Source organism: Orbicella franksi, chromosome 10, assembly GCF_964199315.1.
Source record: "Orbicella franksi chromosome 10, jaOrbFran1.1, whole genome shotgun sequence".
In the NCBI taxonomy this organism is placed as follows: domain Eukaryota; kingdom Metazoa; phylum Cnidaria; class Anthozoa; order Scleractinia; family Merulinidae; genus Orbicella; species Orbicella franksi.
In genome coordinates, this window is record NC_138154.1 from 18,716,606 (window position 1) to 18,739,358 (window position 22,753).

The window sequence follows — 22,753 nt, forward strand, 5'->3', positions numbered from 1 at the left end:
TCCACGGGCCGCCTAAAACTGGAACTAATGGGACACCCCGCTGACATTACCGCGTTTTCAGTCTGGTTTCCCACCCGGTTCACATGACTCCTGTGGGTGATGCCCGCTGAAAGTGCACCAAATTACGCGGGCGTCACCCGTCATAGTACGTACTATAGTACGAGCGTAGTACGGTAGGATACTACAACCGGACGATTTTATGCCGGCTGACTCTAAGGGTGAAGTCACATTTTACAAACCCGTCATATCAAAACCATTTGTCGTTTTATTCAAACTTCTGCTATGAAAAAATAACAAAAGCTGGAAAAATAACTGTTTATACCGTGAATTGATGACAACAAGCTATAAAACGACTGGCGAGTGGACTCACAGAGTCTGTAGGATCTTACATCCGAGCGTTTAAAATTATGGGTAGCTCTCGGTGAAAAGTAAACTTCCGAAGTCGCCTCTGTTAAGGAAATTTCTCCTTTCATCTAAGCTACTTCAATGGAAATAACCGATGAAAAACTGTTAGCTCCGCAGATCGGAGATGGAAAGCTGCGAAGGGAAAGAAATTGAACTCCTGGCTGTGTACTATAGTATGGGTATGGCCGGGTGAGGGAACTTTAAGGGTCATGTCACAATACAGCCGTCTAAAATCAAGACCATTGTCATTTAATTCAATTTAGCTTCATTAAGGATTGTTATACTGTAAACTGGGGACTACAAACCATGAATCGAGTAATATTGCACTTCTGACCGCGTCGTGTAGAGTCTGTAGGATCCTACGGCCGGGTGATTAAAAGCTGGGTAGCCCTGACTGAACATGATCTGAACTCTAACAACGTACCATTTGATTTTTTACTCCCACGCAGTTCAGACAAAAGTGCGAAATACAGCAGTAATGTTTTATGTCACTGTTTGCCGATAAAATTCCGCAAACGGAATGATTTTGGGCTCCTCCGGTGTCGTACTATAGGATGCTACGGCCGGACGATTTAATGATGGGTAGCCCTCAGCGAAAAATTAAAATTCGAAAGTCGTCTCAAAAAAGGCCATTTCTCATTTCATTTACTCTTCTTGAATGAAAAATATTCGCTAACGCCGATAATCGGAGATAGAAAGCTGGGCTGTGTACTATAATATGGTTACGATCGGGTGAGTTTCCGCCGGGTAATTCTAACTGTTGAAGTCCCATTCTACAGCCGTCTCAAATCAAGACCATTATTGGCTTTTAATTTAAGCTTCTGTTATAAAAATAAAAGTAAATAGGGCTTGTTATACCGTGCATTGGGCACGACAAGTCACGAAAGAAATGAAATTGCGCTCGTGGCCGCGTCGTGTAGCGTCTGTAGGATCCTGGGGCCGGGCGATTTAATGATGGGTAGTCCTCGGTGAAAATTAAACTTCTGAAGTCGCCTCAAATAGGGAAATTTCTCCTTTCATCTAAGTTGCTTCAATGGAAATAACCGATGAAAAACTGTGAGTGTCGCCGATCGGAGATTGAAAGCTGTGAAGGAAATGAAATTGGACTCCTGGCTGTGTACTATACTATGGGTATGGCCGGGTGAGGGAACTCTAAGGGTTATTTCACAATTTACAGCCGTCCCAAATCAAGGCCACTGTCGTTTAATTTAAGCTTCTGCTATAAAAAAAACCTCAATAAGGATTGTTGTACCGTACATTGGGAACACCAAACCTTAAAAGGAATTAAATTGCGCTCCTGGTCGCGTCATGTAGAGGCTGTAGGATCCTACGGCCGGGCGATTTAATGGCAGGCAGCCCTAACTGAACTTAATCTGACATATAGCCGCTTACCATTTGATTTTTTAATGCCACACATTTCAGACAAAAGTGCAAAATACAGTTACAACGTCTCATGTCGCTGCCTGCCGATAAAAATGCTGCAAATGGAATGATTTTTTGCTCCTCTGGTGTCATGTACTCCGGGCATGTACTATAGGATCCTACGGCCGGGCGATTTAATGATGGGTATCCCTTCCTGAAAAGTAAACTTCTGAAGTCGCCTCAAATAAGGGAATTTCTCCTTTCATCTAAGTTACTTCGACAGAACGATGGAAATATCCGATAAAAAACTGTGAGCGCCGCCGATCGGAGATAGAAAGCTATGAAAGGAATGAAATTGGACTCCTGGCTGTGTACTATAGCACAGGAACTCTGAGGGTGATTTATTTGACAATTTATAGCCGTATCAAATCAAGACCATTGTCATTTATTTAAGCTTCTGCTGCAAAGAAAAATGTCATTAAGGATTGTTAAACCTAACATTAGGGACAACAAGTCAGAAAACGAATTAAATTGCGCTCCTGGCCGCGTCATGTAGAGTCTGTAGGATCCTACGGCCGGGCGATTTAATGCCGGGTAGCCCTAACTGAACATGATCTGAAAAAAGCAGCTAACCATTTGATTTTTTAGTCCCACGCAGTTCAGACAAAAGCGCGAAATACGGAAAACAACGTTTTATGTCGCTGTTTGCCGATAAAATTCCGCAAATGGAATGATTTTGGGCTCCTCCAATGCCGTACTATAGGATCCTACGGCCGGGCGATTTAATGATGGGTAGCTCTCAGTGAAAAATAAATTCTAAAGCCGCCTCAAGTAAGGCCATTTTTCGTTTCATCCACTCTTCTTGAATAAAAAATATTCGCTAACGCCCTGCGCTAACGCCGATAATCGGAGATAGAAAGCTGGGCTGTGTACTATAGTATGGTTACGATCGGGTGAGTTCTTGCCGGGTAATTTTAACTGTTGAAGTCCCATTCTACAGCCGTCTCAAATCAAGACCATTATTGGCTTTTAATTTAAGCTTCTGTTATAAAAATAAAAGTAAATAGGGCTTGTTATACCGTGCAATAGCCACGACAAGCCATGAAAGGAATGAAATTGCGCTCATGGCCGCGTCGTGTAAGCATCTGTAGGATCCAAGGGCCGGGCGATTTAATGGTGGGTAACCCTCGGTGAAAAGTAAACTTCTGAAGTCGCCTCAAATAGGGAAATTTCTCCTTTCATCTAAGTTGCTTCAATGGAAATAACCGATGAAAAACTGTGAGTGTCGCCGATCTGAGATTGAAAGCTGTGAAGGGAATGAAATTGGACTCCTGGCTGTGTACTATAGTATGGGTATGGCCGGGTGAGGGAACTCTAAGGGTTAGTTCAGTTCACAATTTACAGCCGTCCCAAATCAAGGCCACTGGCATTTAATTTAAACTTCTGCTATAAAAAACCTCAATAAGGATTGTTGTACCGTACATTGGGGACAACAAGCCATGAAACGAATGACATTGCGCTCCTGATCGCGTCATGTAGAGGCTGTAGGATCCTACGGCCGGGCGATTTAATGGCGGGTAGCCCTGACTGAACATGACTGAAATAAAGCAGCTAACTATTTGATTTTTTTAATGCCACGCAGTTCAGACAAAAGCGACAAGTGCAGTAATAATTTTGGAATCCTATCATGTGCTATGAGATCCCATGTTTGGGCTATTAATTCGATGCTAGTTTAGCATGCATAAGAGCTTGGTCCAACTTTGTTGTATTGACTGCGTGACATTTTTCTAAGTGATGATTGAAATCCCATTGACCTTTGTTGCGTAACATAGCTAATAACCGAACAAAGATTTTGCAATCAAAGTGCTATTGTCTTCCTCTCCATATCACATCTAACCAAGTTTCTGAGTCAAATAGGGTTAATGGGGTTTTTAATCTTGCCTGGCAGCCTTTGTCCGCGGCAAGGATGTAAGGTTAAAAGTCTTTCACTCCGCTTGTATTTTCCAGGTGAGGCATGCGGAAAGAGTGGCATGAGAGTCCCATAGAAGGACATTAAGTGCAATAAAATTTCTCTTTTGGTGGAAAACATGGGCTCACTGCCCTTAAAACATCCATCGGGTTATGGAGTGGGTAATTTGAAGAAAATAATTGCGGCTAAAAACGACATTATCTTCAAACTTACCGCTCCATGCACGCCCATACCACCACAGACGATTAGTTCCACGATACCGTTAACGCATAACACTGTGACACCTGCAATAAGCGCCGATACCACAATCATAACCACCAACGGTCAACCATCCAACAGGACAACATCAGCTAACCCCATCAACATAGCTGCAAACACACTACAATCCTCCACCACATCACCAGCCATCATCAACAATACACTACAGGAAAACAACACTAGTACTCCAGCAGCTAGCACCGCACAGCTAAGCACCACACCACCGAGCACCACACCATCAAGCAGCACACTTCCAAGCACCACGCCACTGAGCACCACACCATCAAGCAGCACACTTCCAAGCACCACACCACCAGGCATCACACTACCAGGCATCACACTGCCAGGCATCACACTGCCAGGCACCACACCTCCAAGCACCACATTTGTAAGTGCCATACTACCAAGCACTACACCATCAAGCACCACACTTCCAAGCACCACACTGCTAGTCACCGCAGCACCAGGCACCGCACCATCCGGCAACACACTACAAAGTACCGCACCACCGAGCACCACACCTTCAGGCACCACACCATCAAACACCACACCATCATCAAGCATCACAATATCGGATAACACCACCATCGTATCCACCATAGCCACTACCAATACCAGACGTTCCACTAGAAAGAGGAAAGCGACGCAGAGGTTGGAGAAGGGTAAATATGATACAGAAGATGAAAACTGTGAAGCGGCTCTTTGCCAGCAGGTTCCTGAAAGGAAAAAGAGGAGAGGTGAACTCGCTGAAAGCCAACAAAATTGGGTTTACTGCGAGGACTGCTTTAAATAGTTTCATTTTGAATGTGTCGGAATAGAGAGAGTTCCGGATGGACCGTACTTCTGCGGTTGCAAGACGAAAGAACTTAACCCGTCGTGAGTGTGTGATACTTTTTTCTTATCGCCCACTGAACGTTTCACATCTTTTGCGAGTTGTCAGATGATAGCTCTTCTTTCGTAACCAAATTGTATTTCTTTTTCTCGTCAATCAGGAATTATCCATCCGGAATGTCACTTTTTCAATCTCCGGAACTCGCAGGTTTGAAGGTAGTATCCACAATCCAATTAGGGTGATATTAGCAGACTTCCCCTGTCTTTTTCAAATAGAAACAAAAAGAAGCCTTGATTCCTTCCAAATCGTCAATAGTTATAATTCATTGAATGCATGAAATAGTTGTGCATCAGTTATTTTCTATCCGGTTATGGCTTTTAAGGGGTTCTAAAAATTGTATAATATTAAAATCTATTTACAGGACCACCTTAAGAATATCCTTTACGGGAACACCGCCAGCGCTAGGCATGCCCTTTTTAACGCCAGAAAGGAACACGAAGTTCTGATACACAGTTGTGACTGTACCAGTTATTTCACCGGGTCAAAGGTATGTGCAAAATTGTTGATAGTAGCTGTCTTTTTTTGTTATCAGTTAATTTATTCATTCATAGAGTGTTTCGCTTATTATCGTGTTAATGATTATGATTACAGTTGTGATTGTAATTCAAGCACTTCTTAAAAAGTGTTGTAATTCTTTTTCCTCGGACTGATCAGAAGATTTACTAATGAAATAAAGTCATTTTTGCCGAGCATTTGGTCAGACTTTAAGCCAACCAACACCAGGATGATGAGCTACCTCATGTCCGTCTTAGTTCCTGAGGTAAGTTAGTCCTTCCTTTCTTTACCAGATGCTGCTTATCTAGTCAGCTCTCTGTACCACCCACCTATCTCTCAACTTTTCAATACCTGCTCTCCTACTCGCCTTACCAGCCTAATGTCTCACCTACCTAGAGCTGTTTTCGTTATTAGAGATTTCCTGTAGTTACCCTCTACCGGGCTATTCTCTGATGTACTTTTGTGAAATGTTTACTTGTTTGTGATATATTAAATAAGGCAAACGTCGGTAATTCTTATGAACACCATATTGCAGTTTCACTATTTTTCTTTGTTATTATTCTTGATTACCATAGGCATTGATTTATATGGTTACGATTAAAGAAGGTTGCTCAAGACAAACCGCGGAGAAGTTATTTGCAGTAAATCGAAATGCAGCAGATGCAGGACAAGACAACAATCGAAGCGAGGAGACTGATTCGGAATAATATCACGAAATGTTTGTTACTCCATTGCACTTTGCTGTCTGTTATGATTGAACATTAAAGAGATGAAAATGTAACTTTAAACGGTACACGTTTTCTTCTTATTTTAACTTGCAAACGATTTTGGTTTTTCAAGAGGAAACTTGCAAATAAAGGTAGCCATACCCCAACACAGAACTCTGAAATTTATTTCTTAGACTTACCTCCACGAAGAATAACGGTGTAGAGCATATACCCCCTAGTATAATCTGGGTCCGAAGAAGGAGATCCTGTAATGCGCCCTTTCATGTGCGTTGCCTGTCCGAAATTTTATATTGGTGAAAAATAACTACGATGCAATACGCTAGCGGGAAAGGCATTGTAAACAGATTGATGTCAGAGAAATGAAATACCTTCTATGCCTCCATGGGCTTTAATAACTATGCAGACCGACGCAATTGATGTTTTCAGTTTTTCTTGTGTCTGAGTTTGCACAAACTGAAAAACACCTCAATAACCCTAACTGATCTGAACAACTATAGTGGTCCAACCTATCTGTACATATAGGTTGGCTCGGAGGCAGAGGGGCACTCAAGGAAAGTTTGGTGGGCTCAAGTTAGGCGAGGCCCTCAAATCCTGACACTTTTTAACAAAGTATCCGTTCATTTCGATATCCTGTTTAAGAAAAGAGACCTTTATTCGTGACCCGGATTTGCTTTTCAGTTAACGTACAGAAACTGTTTTTATTTACAACTGGCATCACAGAATTGTATTAAAAAACATTGTTGGTATCAAGGCTTCCGGTGCAGAAACACACCCTGTTCAATTGTCCGAGAAGCTAAATACAAAGTTATAAACCCTGTTTAGAGGGAGTGCCTTCCCCCGGAGGGTAGTGAGCCTATTCCGGGCGGATCACATTGGCTATTTAAAGAACGTGGTTTGTCGATCTGATCATGACCAATTTCTAACATTTCGACGGATCAGAACAAGTTGCGTTGTTAGGCCGGTTAGGCTAGTCAGTTGAATTCTTATTATGGACATTGGAATCACAACGAGCACCACACAGTATTTAACCTTTTTATCAGAAAGGATCGCGGGAAATTTTTCTTGGTTTTAAATAATAAGCATAGCAATATTGCCTGAAGATATCACCATAAACACACAGAAACCTAACTTCTCGTTCCCGTTGACGGTTTTGTAAGCGGAAATGCGATCGCCTCGCAACGCCTTGTGGATTTAAAGGAGTGCGAATGATTTGACGGTCTGAGTGTTATGGCTTGATACACGGAAATTTTTAGCGTTCTGTATATTTTTAGGATTTCACAGGTACATTACAATACTTTGGAGACCGGTCATTATTCAGAGGGTGGGGAGGGAGGCTAATGCAAAACTAAGCATACCAATCTTCCTTTTCTTCAGACTGTCCCTTTTCGCTACGTACAATTATCTCTAAACCCCCCCCCCCCTGCTACCGCTCCCCATCCCGAAGGTCGATACTTTTTTTCACGGTGATTCCACTCAATTATTCAACCCTTAAACCCCAGAATTTTAACTACACAGAAACGGGGCATTTTGACTACATGTCCATCTTTCGAAATCAGAAATCGATGTCTTGGTGCGGGGTATATAGCTGATTGCAAGAAACTCGCAAAGTCAATCCCGTTTTTCTAGTTATTTGGAAGTGCATGCGTGAAATTGGGGTCAGACATCGATGTCTCAGTGCGGGATCCGTAGGTAATTACAACTGAGAAACTCGCAAAGGGAACTCCGCTTTGTTTGGTGATTTGCAAAATAATGTATGAAAACGAAAATCGGGGTCAGAAATCAATGTCTTGGTGCGGGGTATGTAGGTAATTACAAGAAACTCGCAAAGTCAACTCCGTTTTTTTAGTCATTTGGAAGAGTATGCGCGAAATTGGGGTCAGAAATCGACGTCTTGGTGCGGGGTATGTAGGTAATTACAAGAAACTCGCAAAGTCAACTCCGTTTTTCTAGTCATTTGGAAGTGTATGCGCGAAACTGGGATCAGAAATCGATCTCTTAGTGCGGTATATGTAGCTAATCACAACTGAGAAACTCGCGAAGTCAACTCCGCTTTTTCTGGAGATTTGGAAAATAACGTATGAAAACGAAAATCGGAGTCATCGATGTCTTGGTGCGGGGTATATAGGTAATTACAAGAAACTCCCAAAGTCAACCCCGTTTTTTTTAGTCATTTGGAAGTGCAGGCGTGAAATTGGGATCAGAAATCGATGTCTTTGTGCGGGATATGTAGTAATTACAACTAGGAATTTGGGCTATCCTTGTTTTGCGAACCGTACTTCGCTTTTTTCTTTCCTTTTTCCATGTCATTCTTTCATTTCTTTGTTAGCCTTCTTATAATCACTTTGCAAATTATGTCACGCGCTCGAACAGGGCGAACAATAATGTGGGAGAATAAATAAGATTGGCGGTCGACCAATGCAATCTCAAATAACGCGAAAAATGACCATATAACCTACAATGAAAAATTCAGAATTTATTTTCTGACAGAGACCTTAAATTCAAGGAGGTCTGCGTTTCTGTTACCTTAAAGGAAGTCAAAATTCGACATTTTCCCATTATGGTAAAATGCCTGCCTGACAGATTGTCATTATTCTTGGTTTTAGTCAGTTTTTAAAACCCTGAAAGTTTTTGAGATTGGGTCATCGACCGCTGGGACGGATTCGAGAAATAATTTCTAGTTCAAAAATACTAATGATCTCGCAACCTGAAAATGTTGCGCTGCGTCATGAGTTCGACGTTTGCAGGACATTTAACTCAGACGCGAAGGTAGAATCTTCTTGAGAGCAAAGGTAAAAAGTCGCTGATTTCGGAACTCTACGATTCGGATTCTTTTTGAACTAGCTTTGAGTAAACTGTCACTTTTTACCAGCTTCTTTGCGGTGTTTAACAAATAAATTAATTGCATTTTCTTGAAATATAAGGCTTTGGAAAACTTTTTCTACATAGATACCGTAAATCCTCGAACTAGGACCTCCTCCTCCTCCCCCTCTTAAATAAGCGCCCCCTTCGAATAAGCGCCCTTCCCATCGGCCAAAATTTAAAAAAGCGCCTCCCTTCGAACAAGCGCGCCCTCTACTCCCCTTGTTTTATCGAAGAGTACTGAGACAACACAGGATGTATAGTTTTGGTCGTGTTGGTCGTGCCCAATCACCACAGCAAGTGATCGTTGACTCATTCAAGCACTGCAAATTGACCGTCGCACCGGACGGCAATGAAGATCTGATGATTCACTGCCTAAAGCCCAGCCAACCTTGTGCGTGTAGCATGCTTAAACCGACCAAAGGGGTTATATTACGTAGTTCTCTAAGAGAGACAAGACCCTTCTGAGAGACTTCTGAGGGACTGACATATAAATATATTACGAAAAAACCCTGATCATATCTGACCATGATTTAGGAAAAATTAAATAAGCCCCCACCCCCCCCCCCCCCCACTCCCCTCGAATAAGCGCCTTCCACCTTCTCCTAAATTTCTAAATAAGCGCCCCGGGCGCTAGTTCGAGGATAAACGCTAAATCGATTGTGTGATTGCTATGAAGATTAGATCGTTTTGTTTGTCAAGTATTCTTCCATTAGACTCTAAAATGTCAAAGAAATCGGTCATAGATTGCCCGTTCAAAATCGCAAATTTAGAAACGGACACCCGCCCCGATAAACAATCTTGCAATTACCACTATTCGGGGGATGTGTGTGGAAGGGGTGGGGCTTGAGGCGGCGGGAAGGGAAACACTGTGTACTCTCCAAGGTGATAACAAACATAGGAAAGGAAAGAAAGAGAGGGAGGTGAGGAAAGAGACTAAAAGCTGTCAATGGTTAATGTCCCCCATCTAGAGGATATCTACGAGCTACATTTGTTTTTCAAATATTTTAGCTTTTCACATCTCCGTTATAAGTTCCAACAGGGAAGTGAACAAAACCGGTTGACATAATGTTAAATGAAGAAAAGATAAAGATAACGTTAACGACAAATAAGCGCCTTCACTTCCTTAGTCGAATTCCCAAAAAATATGACGATAACACGTCACCACCATTTGGCAAGCATGGCATTTGAAAGGAATAAAAGAAACTGTGAGCAGCTGCTAAAGCACCAAAATGTTTCATTCTGACTACACTCACACGAGACATTCAATGTGAAAAGTTTATTTCAGACATGTCAGTCAGTCTTCTGATGCATGAAAGTCCTGATAGCGATAGAGCGTCCTCACGTATATACAGCAAGAGTAACGTGTATACTACGCCAGATACGAACAACCACTAAAAAACCCACCCTGCAGATTTGGCAAAAAAAAGTGGAAACGTATTCCTCGTCTAATGCAGCAGCACAATACCCCGAGGAAAGGGTACAACTAATCAAGCGACAAAACTTCACAAAAGTCCGTTAAAACGAAATACAATAAAAGGCTAACAACACAATACAGCTAGAGAAGTTCAATCGAAGTTGAAAATTCTCAAAAAAAAAAATTCATTAACAAGGTTAACCAAGGCACTAAGCGACCTAGAATAAATTAGTTTTCCCGCGGAGACCTCAAGGGTTCATTAAGCGATCTTTTCGAGCCGTTGCTAAGAAAAATTTATTCTCGTATAACCTCATCACTTTTAGTTAGTTTATGTGTGTTAAGTTTTTCATGCTCAGCAACACTAGTGATGGCGTCATCAGGCCACGCCCATGGTCATGTGACTAATACTGGAAAAACGCCAAGGTTCTCAGGCAAATTACTTTATCGGGATTTTTTTGTAATTGATTTAATATTTTAATTTAAATCCTCATATCGTTATGCATAGATTTTGTTTGATTTCTGAAAGGTCAGATTTTTTAGAGAATTTCAAAATATTAAAAAATTCTCAATTTTCTGAAAATAGCATGATTTCGAAAAAGGAATACATAGCTATGTTTCCACAGTTGGCTTTAATCGAAATCCGTCAAAAAAGGCTGGATTTAATGAAAAACCGCGTTTCCTTTAACATTTAAAGAAACCGGAAGTGCGCCCGAAATATACTGGAAGTTACTCTATCAGCGCGTGCGCTATTTACATTACTAGTGCACTTTGGTAAGATCAAACAAAGACACCCGGAGCTAGTTTTTCTCTTTCTATTGCTCTTGTTTTTCTGTCTTTCTCTTATTTTGTCTTTGCTTGTACTTTTTTTACTCTGCATTTTGTGAAAAACAAAGGAAAACATCCAAAATGTAAGCGAATTTGCAAGTTATTGAGTTGTTTTTATTTTCCGCGCTCAGGCTGACGTAAGTAACCGAAAGTGAAATTTCCCCCCCTTAATAACGCGCGCGAGCGCGCGCATAAATCGGTTAATGGGCCCTTAAATACTCCCGGTTAACCCATCATGCCGCGCCAATCTCTCCAACGTGTCGTCAGAATATTAATTTCTGACTAATTCGTTCCCATGTCACTCAACCGTCTGGAACGGCATAGTTCATTTCACAATAAAACAGACTTCTTTGGAGGGTGGACAAAATGCACTTTAATTGTACAGTGATCGTGGAATCATAAATTTAACGCAAGATTTGTAACATGATAAATTCCTCGTACAAGAAATCCAAACATTGCAAATTGTATTAATTAGGTCAAACTGTTGAAACCACTATCAGCATCATCAGTGACTTCAGTTTCATATTCCGTGTCATCATCACTGTCACTGTCACTGGCTTGTCCATCAGCACTTTCCGGAAGGCTAAGAAAAGTTCGTTCATCCTCTTCCGTTTCAAAGTTGTTCTTTAAAGGGATGTCTGTCGGCTCCAAAAAAAAGCTTCTGTTTCCGGATTTTTAACTTCATCGACCTCGAACGAGCGAGGCAGTGGCCAATCACTGCTGCACTCAAGTCTGTTGAATTCATTGAGAGAAGTTACCATGGCCTTCGTTGCTTGAGAAATTTGTTTGGAGAGCCGTTTGGCAAGAGCATGACCATCTAAGAGAAGTAAACAGAGTAGCACAATTAAAAGTTAAAGACTTTAATAATAATAATAATAATAATAACAACAACAACAACAATAACAATAACAATAACAATAATAATAATAATAATAATAGTAATAATAATAATGATAATAATGATAACAATCATAACAATAATAGTAACAGCAATTTTTAACCAGGGAACCCCCTCGCCAACGGCGGTTTTCATTACGGCCCTGAAAATACATGTTGATAATTAAAATTTGTGAGTTTAACATACGTTTCACAGGAACTTCTCGAGATTAGCAAAAGAGGCAGGTCCGCTCTTACTTCACGTATCTCCTTGCACACAAACAATCACACCGGATACCAGTTTTCATGACTCTCAAATCGCTCCAGCTTTTTAAATACATAAATTTGGGTAAAATACTTGCCAGCATATTTCGCCTTCAAGCACAACAAGAACCACCGTTCTACAACCTTTGTATGCAGTTTCACTAAAGCAACCCTTTTGCTTCGGTCATAGGCAGCATCTCGAGCCATCCGATATTCTTCACAAGCAGTAGTCCAACGCTGAGTAATGCCATTTCTGTGCTCCAAATCTGACAAAACTCCTTCTAATCTAATAAAATCCAACAAAATATTTTATACACATATTTATTTTCATCCAATGCTGCTGAAAATTGTGCTACACGGTATAAAGTGATTTTGACAAAGGAATAGAGGAGATTTGAAAAAGAATCTGTGCCCGAGGGTAAAAAGTCACGTAATGTATGTGGCATGATAGGCTTTTTCGCTATCAAACACTCTGAAGAGGCCCAACCCTAACAAAGCACTTTTGATTAAATGATGCAGTAACAATGTTACATACCAAAATATAGCCAAAAAATGCATTTACCACTAAAAGCAAGCAAACAAGCATTAAAAATTATAGGCTAAATCCCCCCAAAAATACATACTTGGTCAACTGTCCATAAAGTTGCTGAAGTTTATCAGGGTCAGATGCTTGTTCCCATTTTGAGCGGATTTCATAGAACATTTTAAGGTAGATTACATAACCATGTCTCCAACAGGGTTCTTCAACTGGGTTATGTAATCCTCCTGTCCATTCTGCTTCCTGCTTTGCCCATTCAGCAACATCTTCCCTTCGAACCAGTACTGCAAAATGAATATTTTATAATATTAGTACCAGTGTAAAGCAATTCAAACCTTTTCGACAGCTTACATGTATAAAACCATGTTGATATTTTCTTGTGAACATACTGTAGTTATAATATAAACATGTCTAATTTGCATGGACATTGCAAAAGGAAAGGAAATGGAATACAGAAAAAAAAAATCGCCTGTTTCTGAAAGGAAAAGTGACATAATTCTCAAAAGACTGAAATGAATCTGTTAGGTACATGACTCCAACTGCAACAGGCACAGATGAATTCAGCAGTAAACATTATCAGGAGGAAGCAAAACAATCTGACCTGTAAGGCTATCCTGCAATTTTGACAATTCTTCCTCTGCATCTTTAATTACCAAATGTGCTTTCTTCATGCGAACACACAAAAGTTTCCCTGGGGGAAACAAATGGAATGAAAATAAAATTCCCTTAAAAATAAAATATTAGTTAAAGCTGATGGTTAACTATTCTTTAAATGAGAATTTCAGCATTTTCTTGCCATCCAAGGGTTTCAAAAGGAAAAGGAGAAGACTAGAGGGGGCAAAATTTGCTTGTAACGCATACAACAAAGAGGCATATATTTTTGTAAAAAAGAAGTTCACGGGAACCATGCAAAGAAATCCTTCCTAAACAACAATTTCTTAATTAAGCTGCTACTGACATTGCACGAATGAAAAGTTCATTCAGCTAACCTAAACTTGCTGATCTTTTTTTGGCATAAAAGAAAAGAGCATTAGATAGAACATCCACCCGGTGGTTTGGCCTCATTTCCTTGGTCATTTTTCTCTGTAAAAAAGACCAAAGTCTCTCCATGACTTCACCATCTGTGAGACCAAAGCCAGGAACTCTCCTGGGACTGTATTTGATCTAGGAAATCAGTACAATTCACCAAAACAGAACTAAATACACAGTACAAATGCTGTTCAATCCCAGTAACACAAACATTGACCCCATAACACAGGGTGGCCATACATGCTCATCTTTTTTAAAATACTACTTTTTTGACATACAGGTAGTTTCAAATAAGTGGACATTTCAATAATAATCACCAAGAAATTTTGTGACAAATTTTCTGACAGAAAACATGATATACAGTGTGGCAAACAAACAAAAACACACATGTACACACATGAGCAGATGTCAACTGAATAATTTAAGCAAACCTGGCATTTTGCTTTGTGTCCATAGCTATGGAAAATGGGAATGGCAAACTTGACAGACTGTAGGATGTGATGCTGTCCTTGGGCCTACAGTGGTAATATTGCATCAAAGCAAAATTAAAAACTTCATTGCTTAACTGGTGCTTAAAAGACTTTATTATAAGATCTACATGACCTTTCATGAAAATAGTAAATGAAAAAATGATAACAGAACCTGTAAATGAGTTTCCAGGTGACAAGCAATATCATAAAGCATGCATACATCTGTGGACTGATCACCAATTTCCTCAAGCAGATTCTGCAACATCCAAACTGGGTATGCAAGCCTATTAGAAACAAAATTAAAACATAGAATTAAAAATTAGACACAAAATTAATGCATTGACTAACCAATTTGTAAACTGGCAACCCGGCATTTTTAACCTAGTGGTTATTTCGGGTTGCCAAAACCCTAACTTTTAGCAATATTTTATATATTTCTGTATTAATTAATTAATGAAAAAAGGGTAATAAAGAGGATGTTGTTGTTGTTGTTGATGTTGTTATATCCTTTAACAAAAATTACATAACAAGAGAGAGAGAAAGAGAGAAAGAATTAAAGAAAGAAAGGAAGGAAGGAAGGTAGGAAATAAAGAAATTATCAATAAATTAATCAAAGCAATTCTGACAGTGACAATTCAGTAAAGGAGTACAACATAAACAAATGTTACCTTTCACCATGTTTCATATTGACAAATTTTTTGGGAAACTCATGACGACAGGCCCGCCCAAATATGGCAGTTTCACTGAGGGCAGAATATCGAGATCTTGAACGCAGTGCATCACCAGCAAGAAAGTCACCACACACCTTATAATTAAATGAAACAAAAAATGATCCAATTCTGTGAGTCTAAGTACAGGAGAAACAACAAAAAATATCATTGTCATTTTTAAGGTTTAAATAGTCAATCTAAATTGACTAATAGCAATAATAATAAGAGATATTCACAATGCAGCTGGGCGATTCCCGCTGCTGTAGCTAAGACAATATACAATTAATGTAATAATCTTAGGTAAATACCTGCCTTTCCCCACCCTTCATTGCACTTTCCCACTACCAGATCATTTTTCTAATGTAATTTTAACAGCCCTGTATCAACATAGTTTCAGTCAGTTAATGTCTCAAATAGTTCTGCTGGAGAAAACAGGTTTCCACACACCCTATTTGCTCTACTGGTTGTAATGGATGTTGCTGAACAAACTCTTCCACCTCTGTGTCATCATCAAACAAAACAGTTCCAAAGAGAGGATTTCTCACACTTCTGCCTGCTGACTTTTTTCAGCCAATAAACAAGGCATCCATGGATTCAAGAAGGGTACCCTGAGTCTGCAAAGGTGTATTAATTAACACAGAGTGATTAGGCAACTGAACAATCTCTTTCTAGGTAGACCTAGATTGTCTATACAACTAGCTAGGGAAGTCTCCAAACATGGCCCATAATGATATACTTCATGAGCATTCAGCAAAACAATTTCAAACAGGCTAGGGATTCAAAGCTAACTAGAAGTCTCAACAGTGAACTAAAGGTATAGTGTTCAAAGGTCATCAACATACAATCTCAGGCAATATCAGCCGTTCCCATCTCCTTCTGTTTCAATCAAAGGATGTCAGATTGTCACTTAAGACATTCACTGTACTTACAATATTGAGCTCACCATTCTCCATACCTTGGGACATGCAGGACACACTATAGTTTCAACTTACAGCATTACAAGCACTAACTGTGAACTTAAGAGTGGATAGTTTATGACAATATAACATGCAAAAAAACAGCAACATTGTGCTGTTCAGAGCTCAACACTTAATACAAATAAATAGTAACTAGTACTACAAATGTAGTTCAATAATAAGTAAGGTGTAAGGAGACATAAAAATAGAACAAACCTAAATTCTTCAAGACTGTCTATGACCACTGGATATAGCTTTCTTTGGTTCTAAAAACAAACCAGTTATAGGTACAATGTAAACAGACAGCCATCGCAATCCTTGGAAAAAAAATTGTCTGAAAAGGCACACATGCATATCTAAAGTAATGTACAAGCCGCAACTTGTTGGTTATATCTTAAACCTAAATTTCATACCCACAGTGTTTTGAGGTAAGTATTCCTAAGGTAAAAACTAATGGTGGGATATATCAAAATACAGGAGGGTTCCAAAAATATAACAGAAATACCTACAAATGATGTGGTATCATCATTATATATACTGTGAGAAATAAGCAACGAGCACTGTTGTACTTCAAAAACAAGCAAGATTGTTTAAGGCACAAACAGCCTACTTTGCTCTTAAAACATGGAAGCATAAAGAAATAGATGCAGAAAATAAAGAATAATATTACAAGAAAGAATATGAATCAAAGGTGGTCCTCACTGAAAAGACGATAACATCATCTGTCAGGATCTCAAGGGCAGCACAGAAGTCTTTAACAGCTACTTGACACTCAAGATTCAGGGTGTGTAGTAGCTTCATCAAATCTAGAGTGAATGCCAACTCAGGCTTTGTTGGTGTTGCACCCCAAAGATTGAAACGTAACAGCCGCAGAAAATCGGGTTCACAGTTACAAAACTGCACCTTCAATTAGGAATTAAAATAAAGGAAGGTAGTCATAAGCATAAGAAAGAGAAACCTCAGGTAAAGGATTAGCTGAATTTCAAAACAAAACGAATCGCTACATCACATTTAAGTTATCCAAAAAAAAAAACACTAACCGGCCCATGACCTTTGCTTTCGTGTTCACGTAAATAGGAAAAATTCCCAGTATAAATCCCGAATACGCTCTTTTTAACTGAAAAAAGCTCTGTAGCTGTCCAAATTTCTCCTGTATGTGCACCTCCGGTCAAGCCGCCATTATGCTCGACTTCATATCATATATACCGTACTATAGTACGTACTACAGCGGCTGCTGCCCGGTAATTTGGGTATCATTTTTACGGGTGATACTCAGTGTGTATCGAGTGAACCGGGTGGGTTTCCAGTCCAGACACGGCCAACATGGTGGCGACTTGCGACTTGAAAAAGCGGATTGAGCGCGTCTTTGTACATTAATTACCTTATGTTATTCGCTAACGTGCATGTTACGTGATTTGAGCGCAGAATGGCCTGGGTTTATGTCACATCCAAAAAGAATGCTCAAAAAGCAAGGTGAGTTGCTTATCATAGCCATCTTGACGAAAAACAATCTGCTAAGACGCACCATTATAATCTTTTTTTTGTTTGGAAATTAGTTTTATTCGCCCATCACATGTAACATTTTACAACTAATACTTTCAGCTGTCAGAAATCTTAGCAAGTTCTCTTGAGCTTTTGAAAGAAGATCCTCAGCTTTTGCTTATGACAGATAAGAAAATTATATTATATGTACAATTTTGCCATAATTCCATTTCCATTGATTATAACTGATTTGTCATAAAATGATTTGTCATTTTAGTCTTGAAAATTACGAAGTGAAATTCCTCCTTTAATGGCACAAATGGTGTTTATTTCCTTAGGAAATGTTTGGAGGAGAAAAGGTTCTATGATAAAGAAAGAAAAGTGGCGAGTTACTCTGAAGAAGAAGTAATGATTCCTATCAAACAAGAACTGGCTGAACAACTGAAAAATGAACGAATGGGAGAAATTGAGAAATCTCTGTTGTTTTCCTTTGAGGGGAGAATTGAACACATCGACGGACATGCACTGAATATAAGACAGCGCAAGGTATCCCCTCAAGAGAAACTAAGGCCTGCTATTGACAACTTGTTTCAAATAAAAGGTGTCACTCGTGATGCTTTCTTACAAAATGACATCCCACTTCACTGGGAACAGCATGGAGACCTCATTCTTTTACCAGAGAATAGTTTCACCTTGGACAAATGGGTACATTTTGGTGAGGAATTATGGAAAGTTGTCGCCAAGAGTCTTGGTGTTGCAAGACTTGCCAAGAAATCAACTATAAACAATGATGGTTTCAGAACTCCCAAAGTCAGCCTGCTTCTAGGTGACAATGGTTGGGTGACACACATTGACAATGGTATAAAATACACTTTTGATGTTACTAAATGCATGTTCTCAGCAGGAAACATAACAGAGAAAATGAGAGTTGGAAACTTTGACTGCCATGGTCAAACTGTCGTTGACCTTTATGCTGGCATCGGCTACTTTGTTTTGCCATACCTGGTCCATTCCAAGGCTGCCTTGGTTTATGCTTGTGAATGGAATGAAAATGCTATAGAAGCTTTGAAAAGAAACTTGAAGTTAAATGGTGTTGATAAACAGTGTGTCATATATGAAGGAGACAATGTGAAGGTAACAAGCAGATTAAGGATATTTGTTTCATAGATAACAGAACTGTCCAGAACTATAAGCCACTGTGTAATGCGATGTACATTTACTCAGTCTACTATAAAAATATTATTCAATTTAACTGGTAAGAGGTCAATTGCCTAATCTTCTGGTCAGTCCTAAATATGTTCAGTTGGTGCATTATCAATCAATCGATCCGTCGGTCGGTCCGTCCGTCAGTTGGTTGGTCGGTCCGTTGGTCGGTCAGCCAGTCAATTAATCAATCAAAATGTGTCTTTCAGTTAGCTTGGCAGACAGTCGGTTTGTAAGTATATCTTTGTGTAAGTCAGTTTGCCTGTCGATCTGTTTCTCTTTTGTCTCTTATCACAAATGTCTCTCCTTTAAAATTGATCTCACTGAACTTGTTTACTTTTGTTGATCAGTTTCCTCTTCAAGGAGTTGCAGATCGCGTCAATCTTGGTCTCATCCCTTCCAGTGAAGCTGGCTGGCCTGTGGCCTGTGCTGCACTACGTTCTGACAAAGGAGGCTGGCTGCATGTACATGGCAATGTTACATCAGGGCTAACAGACAGTGGAAAAACAGCAAATGATAGAACAGTTTCTGCATTATCATTACTGAGAACAACTTTTGTATCAAGTGAAGAAGAAAACCCCAGCACTGCAAGCTCTATATCTACTTTGTACTGTTCTGAAGTTTCAGACAGATGTGATCATTTTCTCTTGGAAGAGAACAACACGCCATCTTGTAACAAGAAAGTGAAGGCAGAGTGGCTAGACTGGGCCAAGTATGTGGCTCGAACTCTGTTGAAACATCTGAAGAAATCACATGACAACCCAAACTGGAATGTCCAAATAAGGCACATTGAGCATGTCAAGTCTTATGCACCTCATATTGACCATGTTGTGTTAGATGTAGAGTGCCGTCCTGTATTTGAACATGCGACTGTGTGAACTAAGCTAACTATATGCCAACAAAGCACCTGTAGATAGTATAGCCGGTTTGATTCTATGCTTTTTATGATGTATGGTTTTGAGAACAGAAACAGTTATTTATATAATAGTAAAGCTTCAATTTGGCTGTCCGAGCAAAGTTTGCCAAAAGGCGTTAGTAAGGACTTTTAAAAACAACCACCTCAGTGATGCTAAGGCCCGTCCACACAAAGCTGGAGGAATTTGAAAACGCAGCATTATTTCTACGGTTAGGCCTACCGACCACACTAAACCGTGATGAAAACGGAGCTTTTCGAAAACACTCTTCAAACAGGACGAATATGAAAACGCCGGCTTTGCGTTTTCCTGTGGATGGAACAAAGTAAAAATGTATGTAAAATTAGTCTTAAATATTACAGTCAAACCAAGTAAAGCATACCCCTCAAGATTGCATTAATGAATTGATTATTTGAATATTGAACCCGCCACTCGTTTCAAGAATGCAAAAATGAATTGATTATTGGAAATTAGTATATTCTCAGCTCCGACTATTGCATTTCTAGCTCTCTGATTGGCTCAAAAACTCCGACTATGAGCCATTAGTCGGAGTTTTACCTTATATGGAAAACAGTGCGCCAAGTTTAAAAATTTTCCGCTCTGTAAAATTGTTGAAATAAAAATCGGCGGCAAAAACCCGATTAAGAATATACTAAAACAATTATTCCATTCGACCTTGTTGGATATGAAGTGATCATAACCAACTCGCGCTACGCGCTCGTTGGTTATTTATCACTTCATATCCAACGCGGTTTCATGGAATAATTGTTAAATAGAATCCACTAGTTGTTCCAAGAATACGGCTAATGGGCTTAATGTTCAAAAAAATCAATTTAATATTGAGTTTTGAAATGACAAGTGAGTTCATTATTCAAATAATCAATCCATTAATGTAATCTTGAGGGGTACGCTTCACTTGGTTTGACTGTAAACTAAATTACCTAAGAACATGTTACTACTATAAAAGATCTAAGGGATAATCCTGTGATTTCCCCGACTGAGTTTTCCTCAAACACAAACCCAAAATGACCGGTGATTGTTGCATTCTCAAATTAGAACTGTCCTTAGGCAACGAAATATCACATCCAATTTCAAAAAATAAAGACATAAACGTAGCCATCATGGTACAAGTCCTTCGCATTTTTAAGTAGTCCAGGTGCGAAAGTGAAGCTATCGCTCGTCTGCCTCGCGCTCTTCACACCTGGATTTTGAGGGTTCCAGCTTGCCTTTCGCAGATTAATTTGTAGGAAGTCTAGTTCTAGTGCTCTTTTTTTTTCCCGCTGTTTGAACGTTGGCCGACAAAACGCAATGTCGCCTGAGCAGGAGATAAGCTTGGTCTTAAACGAGTCCTGTTCTGTCCCTCTCTCTTTGGTTAACTAAAAACTGAATGAGTCATTTTAACCAATAGTTGTAACAAACAAAGAATAAACGCAGAAAAAGTACTCAAAAGCCGTACCGAAATTATTTCTAGGCGTGTCCCATATTCATCCCTATGATGAATGTCCTGCCTCATGGCACAACACAATAGGGAACCTTCGCAATGACACGGCAACCCCGAGGACAACTCCCAGTGAGAAATGAATTTAGATTTTACCTTCTCATTTCACAATTGTCTAGATCTGTTCAGTGCACCTATCGGGCTCAAAGCTTGCTCAAGCGAAAAGTGCAATCCCAGCGTTCAGTTCCCAATACGAAATTACGAAAATACGAAAAATTTGCTGCCGCGTTCGCGTTCTCCAAAATACGCAGAACTTGTCATTTCACGTTAATTGCTTTGCAGAGGACGACTAAGAAATGTACAACGATTTACAACGCACGTGCACAGCCATTGTTCTACTCATTTTAGCCTTTCGTTTGGTGACGTTCTCGTTGGCATCGCCGTCGTGGTTTGCCTAAGCTCCTATCGGACCCTGGCGAGGGGACGTCAAATCCGAACCTATCACTTGGAGTGCAGTGGGACACTGAAGACTCTTGCCTGGGATAACTATGTCTTCTTTTATGCTTGTCGGCCGATTACGTGTAAAGCTTATATAGAATTTTTGTTTCCTTTTCTTGGCTTGATATAGAAATGTTCTTGATCTCGGTTTTTTCTTGTCTCTTCGTGGTGCAAGTGAAACAGGAGCTGATGATGGATATCAGTTTGCGGGCCTATCCTCAGACCTCTCAGACCCTCTGTTTTGTCTTCAGTTCGTCGAAATCGCAAGCAAAAATATTAACTGTAAGGGATTTGAAAAAGTCCGAACGCAAGGCGGTGGCCCCGGGAAAAGAATAATAATAATAATAATAATTTATTTCTAGCGCATTACATTAAAAAATCTCAATGTTCTTACAGAATAAAAATGAGAAAAACGATAACGAAACCAATATAAGGAAAATATATTAAATTACAATAATGATAAAATACTAAAATTCATTAAATAAGAACTCGTAACAAGAAAAAAAAAAAAAAAAGAAAAGAAACGTGTGTGGAGGGGGGCGTAAGGGTTTGCGGTTATGCGGTTTTGCGTTATTTTTGGTGCGGTTCTGCGGAAAACTTTATTTTAACCTGCAGTGTTGCGGTTTAATAACACTAAGCGGTTTGCAGTTTTCACAAATTTTCGATCGCGGTAATCGGTAAAAAAGAGTCTGCAGCCGTCAGCGCTTTCCAGTTATGACAGTCATTACTCGGATCCTGACGCTTCCGATGACTTTTGATCTCTTGTTTATGTTTTGCAAGGGACCATTGTTGTGCAAGCAAGCTTTGCTGTTTGTAATTTCCGCTTTTTCCAGTTAATTGGTATGATTAACCATTTTATCCAATAATACGTCGACTTGTCGACTTTCCGGGCTGGGAATCTTTTGCTCGGATTTCCCACAGCATTTGCCGTGACCTCGTGCGATACAATGTCTGCCGAGCAAGAAGAAGTGGTTATGAGGATGGCCGGGAAGAGACGATGTTACTTCAAGGAGAGATTGGAGGCTCGGCGACGTTTCTTGTGGGAGCAAGAACTCGCTTCTGGAGAGTTATACGCTTCAACAATCGTTTGGTTTACTGAACACTTCATGGGGCTGACTACGTTGTCTTTCGGTCATTCAAAATTCTTCTTGGAAAATTTTAAATG

At 39.8% G+C, this 22,753-nt stretch overlaps 3 protein-coding genes across 5 annotated transcripts; 2 read left to right on the plus strand and 1 right to left on the minus strand.

Moving 5' to 3' along the window:
• LOC145500882 (tRNA wybutosine-synthesizing protein 2 homolog) lies at positions 1 to 20,122 on the plus strand. The gene is made up of 4 exons (XM_081480419.1): positions 1 to 53; positions 17,341 to 17,526; positions 17,874 to 18,669; positions 19,089 to 20,122. Exons 2-4 carry the CDS (start codon positions 17,480 to 17,482, stop codon positions 19,614 to 19,616), a joined length of 1,371 nt encoding a protein of 456 aa, XP_081336545.1. The 5' UTR covers positions 1 to 53; positions 17,341 to 17,479; the 3' UTR covers positions 19,617 to 20,122.
• LOC145499872 (uncharacterized) lies at positions 3,548 to 6,263 on the plus strand. 2 transcript variants are annotated; one of them, XM_081479399.1, is made up of 4 exons: positions 3,548 to 4,870; positions 4,987 to 5,041; positions 5,248 to 5,646; positions 5,957 to 6,263. In XM_081479399.1, exon 1 carries the CDS (start codon positions 3,855 to 3,857, stop codon positions 4,785 to 4,787), a length of 933 nt encoding a protein of 310 aa, XP_081335525.1. In that variant the 5' UTR covers positions 3,548 to 3,854; the 3' UTR covers positions 4,788 to 4,870; positions 4,987 to 5,041; positions 5,248 to 5,646; positions 5,957 to 6,263. The 2 variants fall into 2 exon arrangements, with proteins under 2 accessions (XP_081335525.1, XP_081335524.1); XM_081479398.1 differs by lacking the exon at positions 5,957 to 6,263 and having other exon boundaries at positions 5,248 to 5,813.
• LOC145500885 (uncharacterized) lies at positions 10,963 to 17,345 on the minus strand. Of its 2 annotated transcripts, XM_081480421.1 has the most exons (12): positions 17,094 to 17,345; positions 16,756 to 16,956; positions 16,270 to 16,319; positions 15,545 to 15,711; positions 15,056 to 15,192; positions 14,560 to 14,671; positions 14,349 to 14,432; positions 13,878 to 14,052; positions 13,490 to 13,579; positions 12,974 to 13,172; positions 12,449 to 12,636; positions 10,963 to 12,027 (listed from the first exon to the last, which is right to left on the minus strand). In XM_081480421.1, exons 5-12 carry the CDS (start codon positions 15,070 to 15,072, stop codon positions 11,837 to 11,839), a joined length of 1,056 nt encoding a protein of 351 aa, XP_081336547.1. In that variant the 5' UTR covers positions 15,073 to 15,192; positions 15,545 to 15,711; positions 16,270 to 16,319; positions 16,756 to 16,956; positions 17,094 to 17,345; the 3' UTR covers positions 10,963 to 11,836. The 2 variants fall into 2 exon arrangements, with proteins under 2 accessions (XP_081336547.1, XP_081336548.1); XM_081480422.1 differs by lacking the exon at positions 10,963 to 12,027 and having other exon boundaries at positions 12,038 to 12,636.
• Positions 20,123 to 22,753: the final 2,631 nt, after the last annotated feature.

Excerpts from the sequence above, each read along its gene's own strand:
- LOC145500885 (XM_081480421.1), bottom strand. Across the intron at positions 12,637-12,973 it reads CTTTATGGACAGTTGACCAA|ATTAGAAGGAGTTTTGTCAG; the intron begins GTATGTATTTTT and ends GGATTTTATTAG. Across the intron at positions 12,028-12,448 it reads CTTGAAGGCGAAATATGCTG|ATGGTCATGCTCTTGCCAAA; the intron begins GCAAGTATTTTA and ends TACTTCTCTTAG.
- LOC145499872 (XM_081479399.1), top strand. The coding sequence starts at position 3,855 with ATGGGCTCACTGCCCTTAAAACATCCATCGGGTTATGGAGTGGGTAAT.
- LOC145500882 (XM_081480419.1), top strand. The coding sequence starts at position 17,480 with ATGGCCTGGGTTTATGTCACATCCAAAAAGAATGCTCAAAAAGCAAG. Across the intron at positions 17,527-17,873 it reads AAGAATGCTCAAAAAGCAAG|GAAATGTTTGGAGGAGAAAA; the intron begins GTGAGTTGCTTA and ends TTATTTCCTTAG. Across the intron at positions 18,670-19,088 it reads ATGAAGGAGACAATGTGAAG|TTTCCTCTTCAAGGAGTTGC; the intron begins GTAACAAGCAGA and ends TTTGTTGATCAG.